This window comes from Stegostoma tigrinum, chromosome 18 (assembly GCF_030684315.1).
Source record: "Stegostoma tigrinum isolate sSteTig4 chromosome 18, sSteTig4.hap1, whole genome shotgun sequence".
Lineage (NCBI taxonomy): Eukaryota > Metazoa > Chordata > Chondrichthyes > Orectolobiformes > Stegostomatidae > Stegostoma > Stegostoma tigrinum.
In genome coordinates this window covers 6,477,261-6,490,501 of record NC_081371.1, presented here as the reverse complement: position 1 = coordinate 6,490,501, position 13,241 = coordinate 6,477,261, and the positions used below count along the sequence as shown (strand labels likewise).

Genomic DNA, 13,241 nt, shown 5'->3' with positions numbered 1-13,241 from the left:
TTGGGTGTAAAGTGAAATGGTTATTTTCTGGTTCACCTTTAAGACACGAAGGAAATTCAGGTTTGTCTGAAATTTCAATTTAATTTATCCCTTTCTTGATGGAGACTAACTCTCTGCAGATTAAAGACCTGTTTCCAGTGTCTCATTACAGCAGCTATCCTTCTTGTGGAATTTATTTTCATTCACAAGATGCGGACATCACTGGCTGGGACAGTATTTATTTATCCCTATTTGCCCTTGAGAAGGTGGTGGTGAGCTGCCTTCTTGAACTGCTGCAGTCTATGTGCTGTTGATGGATCCAAAATGTTGTTAGAGGCAGAATTCCAGGATTTTGACCTTGGGACAGTGAAGGAATGGTAATGTATTTCCAAGTCAGGATGGTGATTATCTTGGAGGGGAACTTGAAGGGGGTTTTCATGTATCTGTCTTTCTGGATGGAAATGGTCATACCTTTGGATGATGGTGTCTAAGAAAACTTAGCAAATTTCTCCAGTGCATCTTGTAGATTGTACACACTGCTGCTGTTGTGCATCGATGGGGAAGTGAGTGTATGTTTGTGGATGTGATGCCAATCAAGTGGGTTGCTTTGTCTTGGATGGTGTCAAGTTTGTTGAGTGTTATTGGAACAGCACCCATCCCGGCAAGTGGGGAGCATTCCATCACTCTGCTGGCCTTGAAGATGGACGACAGGCTTTGGGGAATCAGGGGGCAAGTTACTGAAGGATTCCTACTCCTTGATCTGCCAGTGTATTTATAAGGGGAGTACAATTCAGTTTCTGGTTAATGGACATCCCTAAGACGTGGCTAGTGGGGTTGGGGGGTTTGGTATTGTCGAAGAATCAGTGATGGTGACACCATTGAATGTCAAGTGGCGTTGGTTAGAGTCAAAATTGGGGGAAGATTGTCATTGCCTGGTACCTCGTGGCAAGAACGATCTTACTGAATTGGACATGGACTAAGGGAGATTAACACGGGTCGAAGGTGATGAACTATACAGGGTGGGGGGGGGGGAGAAGAGAGAGAGCGAGAGCGCGAGAGAGAGAGAGCGCGAGAGAGAGAGAGAGAGAGAGAGAGAGAGAGAGAGAGAGGCATTGAAACGCAGAGTTTTGGCCGGCCGGAGGAAGGCTGTCTGTAGCTTTCCTGAGGCACATTGCAAGTAGGAATGGTGGACTTGCTGAACATGGGAGCCATTACTAGATTCCCACTCCCCAATCCTCAACGAAATTGCCAAAGCCAAAGAGTGTCTGAACCATCAAAGCATTATTGAAGAGTAACAAACATCCTCCAAATGACTTTCAAAATTACAGATCAACTCCATTAGAATGGGGAGTTGGCACTCTCCAAATGTTGAACGTGCACTAAGTTACACAAAACATTACTTCCAAGGCCAGAAATCTTCAAATAGCCACGAGTCCAACAATGAGATCAGTCCTCTTGAAAGAAAAACAGGCTTAGAACTCTACGAAATGGCATTGTATGAGGTACTGTGCCGAGGTGGCAGGAAGAGAAAATGTGTTGACAAGGCCCCAAGGGAGAGAAGGAGTAAAATTCAAGAAAGATGAGAATCAACAAGATCTTATTTGGTATATGCTTCAGAAGACATTGTATGTAAAACAGGAAAAATCTTACTTGTACCCATCAAAGATAAAGATTACTTCCATGAACCAGGTACTAAACCAGATATTACCAATCTCAACAAATGCCATTGAAATCAACATAAAGGGAGAATACTGATCTTCCGATCGTGACCAGAACACAGAGGGAATTGTGAATCCTCCAGACAGATTAATACATTAATCCACGAAGGAAGGTGAAGAGGCAGATCTTGGGTATTCTGTCAATAGGAATATAAAAGAAATGGAAGATTTTGGGGTAGGTATAGTATGGGAGTTTATGTTTGGGTCTGTGAGAATCGCACCACCCACAATGATGAGCTAAGAGAATCTACGGCTGAGAGACTTGGAGGGTGCATGAGCAAAGCTTCAGTCCTGTAACACTTAGCCATGCAGAGTTGTATATAGTTCGTTAATAAATAATAAAACAGTTGCTGAGCATACCAAGAACATGGTGAACCTAGACAAGCTAACTTAGAATGAGTATTTCCGGATTTAAATCTTGAGCAGCCTGAACTGAATTTCAAATTGATGGTCCCTTTCTTTTAAAAAAAATCATTGCTTAATCTCTCATAGTCAAGTGAATATCTTTATGCAATCTCTTGTATTTAAGTCAGGTCTTGTATTCAAGCCAGGTTTGTACAATCTAGCATCATAATTTCACCTTTCACAAACCAAGAGACAGTATTATTCGGGTGAATGTGCTGTGCCCACTTCCAAGGTCAAGCTTCTTAAGATACAATGCTCAAACTGAATGCTGCACTCCAGATACAGTCTAAATTCAGTCTTAGTGTCTGTCACATAACACTGTAAATTATGCATTCTGGTCCCTTTTGAGATAAAAAGTAATATTAGATATTTTTAGTTACATTTTGCAGCTGTCCGCCATCTCTTAATGATCTGGTACCACAACACCTAAGCCTTTGTCATAGTGCTCAGTTCCTAGATTCACACAGATTAATTTTCCTAAACAATTTGTTGCACCCAGTCAAAGTGCTGTGTGTTGCGATTCCTATCTCAGTCTGTGCTCTACCAAACTAGTAATGGCCTAAGGAGAACTTTTACAAGGTTTTCTTTCCCAGTTTTCCAAGGTAAATCTCAAAGTACTTAACAGTAACTAAGTGCCCTTTTGTTCTGTAGCATAAAGATGTCTCTCAACCAGAAATGAAATGGCTGCAACACAGTTTGCAAGGAGACAGATAAGTGAAAATATTTCTTTAACTTTGCCACTTGGTGAGCTTTTGCTTGGTTTAAAGTTTAACAACTGATTTTCCCATTTGAGAGCAATGACCAAATATCTCAGATGAGGAGCCTTCCTTGGAATAAGATTTCCATGTTTCTACTATTTCAGGAACCATCATGTTCTGGACATTATTCAAGGTGTCTTTGGTACTGATAACTCCATATTATCCCCATTTTTAACCAAAATTTCCAACAATCTGGAAGTTAGAATTGGTACCAAAAACATTGCTTCACATCACATCACATCACTATGGCCTTGTGTGACAGTGAGAATTATTCTCTCTGCGAAGATCATGACTACTATAATGTTGTCTAGTTCAGTAATTGGAGGTCCACTCATTCCTCTCAGCATCTTGAATCTGGAGGCAAAGATTTCTTCAGTCTCCTCCCTCGTGTCATCTAATTATTGAAGAACATTCAAAAGAGATTATTCTGCTGTTTCCAATGTTACTCTGTCAAATGTTCCAATGTTACTCCGGTCCTGAAGACAACTGTAACTGAACTATTTTGTAGCTTTTCTACCCAATTTACTTTGCATCAAATTCTGACTTAAATTATGGAGAAGTGTCTGACAAATACATGACCACAGTTTACTAAACACTGAAAGAGGGAATTGGAAAGAACTCACCAAAGTAGGTCTTGAAGGTAATGGGCTGAGTGGTCACCAGGCCATCTGAGGAGGTGTTTACCTGGATCACAGTCGTACACAGTGACAAGGAACCCAGACCTGCAATTTCAGGCACATTAGTCGCCGAGATGACATATAAAACATATGAAAAATAACCTCCACTAACACCCCTCTGAGTTTCTCATGTATCTAAGTGATTAAATCTGCTGCAATGGAGGATTAAGTCAGATTTGGAAGATTCAGTGGTCAAACCCTGTTCCTCTGACCAGTTTATACCCTCTTAAACCTGAGCCCATCATACACCCAAACACTCTGTTGACACGTCACTCCTGTAACTGTTGCTCAATCTTGGTCTGCTCATCTAGTATTACTCTATTTTAAAATTCTTGGCCTTGTTTTTAATTCCTCTTTGGTCTGGCATATCTCCATCTCCATATACATCTCCAAACCATAACTCTGAGATATATGTGCTCCTCTAAATCTGGCCACTTGAGTATTTTTGGTTTTAATTACCCCATCACTAGTGGCCGTGCTTTCAGCTGGTCAGGCATCAGCATTAGAAATCCCTCGCTACATCTGTCAGTATATCCCTCCTCCTTTAAAACACTCTTTAGGAAACACCAATGTAGAGCTGGATGAACACAGCAGGCCAAGCAGCATCAGAGGAGCAGGAAGGCTGATGTTTCGGGTCTGGAGCCTTCTTCAGAAATGGGGGGAGGGGAGGGGATTCTGAAATAAAGAGAGAGAGAGAGAGAGGGTTCAGGTGGATGGAAGATGGTTAAAGGAGCAGATAGGTGGAGAGGAGATGGACAGGTCAAGGAAGCAGGGATCATTTTCTCACTTGTCCTAACAATGTCTTCCATGTCTCAGTGTCATATTTTCTTTGACAATACTCTAGAGAAGCACCTGGATATTTTGCTGTTATTGGTGCCACATATGCATTTTAATCAACTCACTGATGAAATATAGATTTTTGTTGAATAAGACAATCTCAGTGTAAATTTGTGAACATCATCTTGGCTTCATTGAGATGATTGTCAAAGATTTCAAGGTGAATCCTTGCCTCGGATTACTGAAATGTTAAATGACTGATCAATGGAATAATCCGGTGGACAGAGGTCTCAAATGTTAGTGAAACCAGCCCTCAGTCCCTTAGGACGCCATTCATTGCAGGTCACTGAAGTAGGTGTTCAATACCCAGGGCTTCCTGTTGTAGTCGTCTTGGGTTTTGTTGAACAGGATTTGAAATTTCAGCTGAAGCTCTATACTTCCTCCCACCTCAGCCCCCACCATCCTTGTTTCCAGTTTGCATGAAGACATATGGGTCAGGTTCATCAGTACTAGCCACAAACAAAACTCATATAAACTCAGCAAAACGCAGCATCTGTACTCAGGGTCAATGAACACAGGCCAGACACCGGGAGCAGTAGTAGACACTGTGACTCTGGTAAATGTTCATGTTTTCGGTCTTAAAATAACCATGTAATTAACAGCAATTATAGCAGCTTTCACAGGCCAGGCTAGTGCTTTTTCTTTGTTGAAAACAGTGACCCAGGACAGAAGAGTCTCAGCGAGATCTGAAATACCTACCAGTTAACAGTAAATTGGTGGTGTTTCCAGGCTGGAACATTTGCAGTTGGATGGCCCCGTTGGTGTGGTTTGTGCAGTTTGTGTTAATTTGGTAGTTGAGAATCTCAGTTCCTGGTATTGGGATGACCATCCATCTCAATGTGACATTTGGCCCTGTGACATTGGCTGTTACAGCTTGCACCATGTTCCTGAGCTCTGGGGAAGAAGTGGAGAGGTAGACAGCTTGTTAAAATTCAGACTTCACTGCAAAGGAAGAGTGTGTACAGCTAGAACAGGCATTGGCCATAAGCAATTAATGAACAACCACAGGAACTGGTAAATATTTATAGCATCACAAGAGAACGGGGTGCTTTTGGAATTGGAAAGGCCTACTTGACAAATTCCTCAGATGCAAATAAAATAATTTGCAGCTAGCATATTGGTATGAGTGAGCAGAAATATCAATTTATATCCATAGTTACATAAAATATAAGTTTATTTCACATTGACCGACTGGGATTTGGAACAAAATAAAAGGTGAGACTTCAAGGTTTTATTAGATTGCTGGAGAGAGAGAAATTGGAAGGGATCCTTTATGGATTCATCATGCATGTTGAATTTTGTAACAGATTCAAGCAGCTCAAGCTTATTGCAGAGTGTTGATAGAACCATGAGTTCAGTGACATCAAATGGTCAATTTTTCAGGTGGACTTGAACCCTTGACCTCCTAAGACACAGCTCAATGAGCTACTGACTGAGCCAAGCTCTCTCACAATGATCCAGGCTCTAGGCAATTTCCAGTGCTCAGCTGCAGCTCCATCAGGGTCCAAACACAAACTGGGACAGTATAAAAACTGGCTTCAGTGGAGAGAAATGCATGTGGTGGGAATGCCTTACCGTAACACCTGGGACCTGATCTCCTCCAGCCTGGTTTGCAGCGACATACCAGGGACCCGGAGCTATCTGTGTGACAAGCGGCATTGACGTCACAACTCAGGCTCTGGCATAGACGTGGCACTGCAAAACCAAGGGCACACAGGGATATTAATGTGTTCACACAGTGAAGGGACAAGTCAGGGAATGGCCAGGCCCTGAGTCAGGGCATCAATTTCCTTGTCGCCCTCCCATTACGAACACTAATTCATTTAAAGGAAAACTGTCAAAATCTATGACAGGGACAATCCTGACTTTTAGCCAGAGGTGTAAATCAGGCCCCATCGTTTCAGCCACATATATTGTAGTCAATGATAAAATAAATCTTGTTTTCATCATATATCGAGGTACAATGGACAGCTTGGACATCACTTAAGATCAATAAGCCACTCCACAGCTTTCACTAAGATATGCAGCTATCGAAAGATTTCAGCCACTTGGGGTTTAACAGAATGAGAACAATATTTATCCTAATAAGCAGTTCAAGTCTCTGGAAAGTTTTCTTTATGTGATCCTTCAACCATTCTCTCACACCCACTATGTGTAGGGTTCTATAGTGATGCTGCTGAGTAACATCAGGGTCTGATTAATGGACTAAACATAAATGCAGAAGGCGGGCTCCTTGTTTGTGTTTGATAGAAACACGGTTTCTTAACACAAAGATTTGTGGATCCATGTTGATGTGGATATGTAATGCTGCTGTTCCAAAAATGTCGTTCTTTCTAAACATCCAGCAAGGTGGGCTATTTAGACTAAAGACAGAGCGAGAACTGCACAAACACTTTCACTATGTTCCTTCACTGAATTATTGAAACATATTGCACAGCAGGGAACAATTCAGTCCATTGTGTCATGTCACGTATTCTGGGGCATTATGGCTCTCTCTTGCGTTCACTCAGCGTTCTGGATACCATATTCAACTGACAATTATGTGCAATGTTCTTTATATGGACACCACATGTCAACACAATCTAACCAGGTCCAAATTGTCTATTTTACAGGCTTGTTCCAAAGTGAAGTCCTGATTCTCAGTTTCTGTTTGATAAGAGTTGGAAAGGGCCAGATTTGGGCTTGGCGATTATGAGCAAAGAAGTAAATGTAACTCACCCATTTCATAATAAATTTTGAATTTTGTGTTGGGCACGTTTGGGCCAGAGTGGAAATGGACCCAGGAGTCTGTGCAGTTGGAGAGGTGAAAGTTCGTGATGTTCAAGTGTTTCTCCGACAGCGTGAACTGTTTCTGCCGCTTGGGATCTGTTCCACATCCAAAGGAGATGCGATCCTCCTCTGACTCCACAGACAGTGACTCCACCCGGAATCGAATTCCTGTGTGGAATAGCAATAGCAGACACTAGTCAGTCAAGTGCCATTTGTGTACAGTGTTCATGGTGTGCAGTGATTACTTCAAACATGAACAAGGATACCATGAATAATCCTGGTGCCTGTTTACTGTTAGAGACATATATGGCTCCGTGGTATCTGTCCTACTTCTGAGTCACAAATGAGGTGGATCCCAGCCCAATTTCAGATATGAGCACAGAATCAAGACTGCAATTCAACAACTTGTGTGCACATAAACAGCGAAAAAAAAGGACAAGAGACGCCAATCTCTATAAACAAGATAGGAAGTCAGACAATGTAAAATATCCCCAGGCACTACTTCAAAGAAATACAGGGCGATCTCCATGGTGTCCGAATGAATATTTATCTGTTGTTAAATGTGGACTAGAAATTGAACTTGCTTGTCTTGGACCCATCAGAACTGGCAGACAAGGAGACTTGAAGTTGCGACAGTATTTTAGACAGCATAAGAAGAGAGTACTGATTGGTAGGGGCATCATTGACATGGAGATGCAGCAAGTGCAATTTATTGTCGACCTTAAATTCTGAGACCAAGCAGGCAGATTCTGATTGGTCAAGGCATTTCAATGGGGACGAAGCAGAGTTGGCAGTCTCCAGGACCCCTCTGTTTGAGGAAAGGTGTAATATTTGTCCAAATTCCATTTGCCTTCATAAAGCAGGGTCCTGTGTATTTGTGCATGCAGCTTCAATGCATCAACAAAAATATCACACTGCGCATCAGACTGATGATCCTAAAATCTGGTGTAGCTCGTCTCTATCACTGGATTAATTAATAAACAATTTCCAGCTGCAGAATCACAGGTAAGACCACGAGCACAAAAACAAAACTTTTTGTTTCCTTTTAGCAATGTTTGAGCTCTGTAATGCCCAGCATCTAATATTAATGTTTCAACCAATGTGAATAATTAAAAAAAAAAGACAATCTGGTTATTATCCTCTCCCCCCCAACACTTATTATTAATAAGTCCCAGCATTGTCCCACACCTCCTCCCTCACCCCTATCCCAGGCCCCAAGATGACTTTCCATATTAAGCAGAGGTTCACCTGCACATCTGCCAATGTGGTATACTGTATCAACTGTACCCGGTGTGGCTTCCTCTACATTGGGGAAACCAAGCAGAGGCTTGGGGACCGCTTTGCAGAACACCTCCGCTCGGTTTGCAATAAACAACTGCACCTCCCAGTTGGAAACCATTTCCACTCCCCCTCCCATTCTTTAGATGACATGTCCATCATGGGCCTCTTGAAGTGCCACAATGATACCAATGAAGGTTGCAGGAAGAGCAACTCATATTCTGCTTGGGAACCCTGCAGCCCAATGGTATCAATGTGGACTTCACCAGCTTCAAAATCTCCCTTTCCCCCACCGCACCCAAAACCAGCCCAGTTCGAACCCTCCCCCCACTGCACCACACAACCAGCCCAGCTCTTCCCCTCCACCCACTGCATCCCAAAACCAGCCCAACCTGTCTCTGCCTCCCTAACCTGTTCTTCCTCTCACCCATCCCTTCCTCCCACCCCAAGCCGCACGTCCATCTCCTACCTACTAACCTCATCCCACCTCCTTGACCTGTCCGTCTTCCCTGGACTGACCTGTCCCCTTCCCTACCTCCCCACCTCTACTCTCCTCTCCACCTATCTTCTTTTCTCTCCATCTTCGGTCCGCCTCCCCCTCTCTCCCTATTTATTCCAGAACCCTCACCCCATGCCCCTCTCTGATGAAGGGTCTAGGCCTGAAACATCAGCTTTTGTGCTCCTGGGATGCTGCTGGGCCTGCTGTGTTCATCCAGCCTCACATTTTATTATCTTGGATTCTCCAGCATCTGCAGTTCCCATTATCACCCAGCATCGTCTGTGTTCCTTTTGCCTCCCTCACTATTATTCTGCCCCCCTCCGACTCCTCGGACTACATATTCATCCTGGGCCTCCTGCAGTGCCACAACCATGCCACCTGAAGGTTGCAGGAACAGCAATTCATATTCCGCTTGGGAACCCTGCAGCCCAATGGTATCAATGTGGATTTCAAAGCTTCAAAATCTCCCTTTGCCCCATTGTATCCCAAAACCAGCCCAGTTCGTCCCCGCCTCCCTAACCTGTCCTTCCTCCCACCTATTCCCTACTCCCACCTCAAGCCGCACCCCCATCTCCTACCTACTAACCTCATCCCAGCCCTTCTCCTGTCTGTCCTCCCTGGACTGACCTATCTCCTCCCTAACTCCCCACCTACACTCACCTTTACTGGCTGACACCCCACCTCTTTGACCTGTCTGTCTCTATCCTCTCCTCTATCCATCTTCTGTCTGCCTCCCCCTCTCTCCCTATTTATTTTAGAATCCCCTTCACTTCCCCCATTTCTGAAGGAGGGTCTAGAACCGAAACGTCAGCCTTCCTGTTTCTCTGATGCTGCTTGGCCTGCTGTGTTCATCCAGCTCTGCACCTTGTTATCTCTGATTCTCCAGCATCTTGCAGTTCCTACTATCTCGGGTTATTATCTTATTGGTTTTGGAAAACCTGTCTGTCTGTCATATCTTCAACATCTGCAATATTTAAAAACCAAAAGAACTGTGGATGCTGTGAATCAGGAACAAAAATGGAAGTTGCTGTAAAAGCTCAGCAGGGCTGGTAACATTTGTGAAGGAAAATCAGTTAGTATTTTGGGTCCAGTGGTCCTTCCTCAAAACATTTACAATGTTTGTTTATGGCTTTCAGGGACTAGTAAGGAACTGCAGAGGATTCCTTTTACTCCAGACCTGAGGGATTCCTTTAACCCGGCTTTGGTCTCTTCTAGGAGAGCACATAATACTATTAGTTGTGACAGGCATGTTTGCTTACCTGTAATGGAGTTAACAGGGACAGCACACTCCTGACGAAGAGGAGTTACACCAGACTTGAAACATTAACTCCATTCCTCTTTCCACAGATATTGCCAGACCTGCTGAGTTTTCCCAGCATAGTCTGTGTGCCTTGTGCCTTTAACAGGGGGCGCCTGGCTGGAATGGTATACCCCTGCGTTTGTCTTTTCATTCATTCCTACGTAGCAGCACCTTTTATGTTCTCAGGCTGCTCAAATCCCTCCCACCAAAGACTACATGTTGAAATGTAATCTCTGTCACAATACAGAGAAAGGCAGCAGCCAATCCCGGCACAAAAGGTCACACAGATATCAATGAGGTAAATGGGTGTATAATCAGTTTTCAGCAATGATGTTCTTGGGCATTGTGGATAGCTCGTAATGAGGGCATTATGAAGGCAAGTACTTGCTTTGGAATTGGAGTTACATCTGAAACAGGCACATGCCAACTGTGACAGAAGTTAAATTGGAGACTGGTGTACCATGAGACCTTTTGCATTCACCTCTGTCTGAGAAATGCAGTTAAGTATCCCTTAGCATCCTGGACCATTTTTCATCTGCAACTCACAACTCTAAAACTAATTATTGAGCAATTTACCTCATTGTTATTTGTGGCATCTTGCTAAGGTCCATTTCCTGCTGTGCAACAGTGCCTGCAGTTCAAAACAATGCCATCAGCTGCAAAGCATTTTGCATGTCCTCAGATCCTGACTGGTGCTACGCTAACAGATATTCTTGCAAGTCTTTCTTTCATGCCGGCTTGTTAACAAGTCGTGCAGACAGTCCTAAAATTGCTGTGTCTTGTGCAATTAACTGCGGAGGGTGAAACCATCCAAAGGAAATTTTTCTCTCAATCTGAGGTTCACTGGTCTACTGCACTGACAGGAACTGCAGCCATGTTCCTGTCACATGGACAATGCTGAGGTGGCAGAAATATCTCCCAATATTATTGTGATGACCCTAGCTGTAGGCAAACGACAGAGGGGCAGGCAGTGTTCCCATTTCCTCACTGATCTAACCTCATTCTTGCTGGATTTACATTCTGGGGGTCAAACCATCCCAGGTTTAAAGATTTGTACCTTCGACTTTCCTGTGACCAAGGCAGGAAGGATCATAGTAAGGCGTCAGGGAACTTCTCTCATACGCTCAGGCTGGACTGACAAGGAACAGGACAGTAATATCTATGCCCAGCTCAGAATGGTGAACAGTACTTTGAGCTGATTCTGGAAAGCAGGAATTGTGGGAGCCCCTGTGGCTATTGATCACTGACTCCCACGAAGGATCATGTGACCAATAATTGCAGGAACAGGGCAAGTCACAAGGAGAATCACAAGGCTCTTTATGCATTTATTAGAAGAAAGAGGTTGGAAGGGAAAGAGTAGGCCCACCCTCAAACACCGAGGAAGATTATGTATGGAGTCACAGGAAGTGGAAAGAGACCCTTTATCACTAAGGTCTTGGAGTAGATCTGTAGCTCGGGTTGTGGGTGTTGAGGTTGGTTGGCTCGCTGAGCTGGTTTGTTGTTCCGCAGACACTTCCTCACCATGCTTGGTAACATCCTCAATGCGACTGTGAGAAATACTACATTGGACAAACAGGAAGGAAACTAACAACAAGAGTGTATGAACACCAACTGGCTACAAAAAGACACGACCAATACTCGGTCATCTCAATCCACGTGAATAAGGAGAACCACCACTTCAACTGGGACAAGACCAAGATCCTGGGACAGGCTAGGCAGAGACAAGCACAAGAATTCCTGGAAGCATGGCACTCAACAAAGCATGCTATCAAATAACACATTAGCACCATATACATTCCACCATGGAGGAAACCTGGAATGAGGCAATCCATTGCAACGGACCCCAGAGTTTAAAAACCAGGCGGGAAAGCACACCGATGCTCCACTGAGGATGTTGCCAAGCACGGTAATGTAACGTCTGCGGAACAACAAACCAGCTTGGCGAGCCAACCAACCTCAAGATCCTTTATCAGTACTTTGTATCAGTATTCATCAAGAAGAAGGACGTGACTGATGTTCTGGTCAGGGATGAATGAGTGAATACTCCAGAGAATATCAATATATTGAAGCAGATATCCTAAACTGCATTAAGGCAGGCAGGTCCCCACGGCCAGACGGGGTCCATCCCAGGTTAGTGCGAGAGGCAAGGGACAAAATAACTTGGGCATTAGCAGACATCTCCACATCCTCTTAGAGAACTGGAGATTGGCCAATGTTGTTCCCTTGTTTGAGAAAGGAAGCAGGGATAATCCAGGAAATTATAGACTGGTGAGCCTGACGTCTTTGGTGGGTAAGTTCTTGGAGAAGATGCTGAGGGACAAGATATAAGCACATTTGGAAGAAAATGGACTAGTTGGTGACAGGCAGATGGTTTTGTATGGGGAAGGTCATGTCTCACCAATCTGATTGAATTTTTTGAAGAAGTGACAAAGATAATTGATGAGGGAAAGGCTGTGGATGTAGTTTATATGGGCTTTAGTAAGCCATTTGATAAAGTCCCACATGATGGAATGGTACAAACAACTAAAACCACAAGGGATTCAGGGTGGGATAACTAGATGGATACAAAACTGGCTTGGTCATAACTGATACAGTAGCGGCAGAAGGGTATTTTTCAGAATGGAGACAGGTAACTAGTGATGCTCCACAGGGATCAGTCTTAGGTCCTCTGTTGTTTGTAATATATATACTTGATCTGGAGGAAGATGGGGGTGCTCTGATTAATAAGTTTGCAGGTGACAAGAAGATTGGCGGAGTTGCTGATAGTGCCAACAATTGTGATTGGATACAACAAGATATGGACAGATTGGTGACTTGGGCACAGAAAAGGCAGATGGAGTTTAATCCAGACAAATGCATGGTGATGCATTTTGAAGGGTCAAATTTAGGTGCGAATTATACTGTAATTATACTGCAGAACCCTTTAGGGGCACTAACATTCAGACGGATCTGGGCATGCAGGTCCACAGTTTGCTAACAGTGGCAACATAGGCGGCCGAGGTAATTAAGAAGGCATATATA

At 43.7% G+C, this 13,241-nt stretch overlaps 1 protein-coding gene across 1 annotated transcript in view; it reads right to left on the bottom strand.

Annotated features, from left to right (window-relative positions):
* Positions 1–13,241, bottom strand: part of LOC125460920 (uncharacterized) — an 83,433-nt gene that overhangs the window by 48,651 nt on the left and 21,541 nt on the right. The window contains exons 11-14 of the mRNA XM_059652623.1: positions 7,093–7,311; positions 5,950–6,069; positions 5,074–5,268; positions 3,484–3,582 (exon numbers count right to left, since the gene is read on the bottom strand). Of these exons, the coding sequence (XP_059508606.1) occupies positions 3,484–3,582; positions 5,074–5,268; positions 5,950–6,069; positions 7,093–7,311 (633 nt within the window). The remainder of the gene's footprint in view (positions 1–3,483; positions 3,583–5,073; positions 5,269–5,949; positions 6,070–7,092; positions 7,312–13,241) is intronic.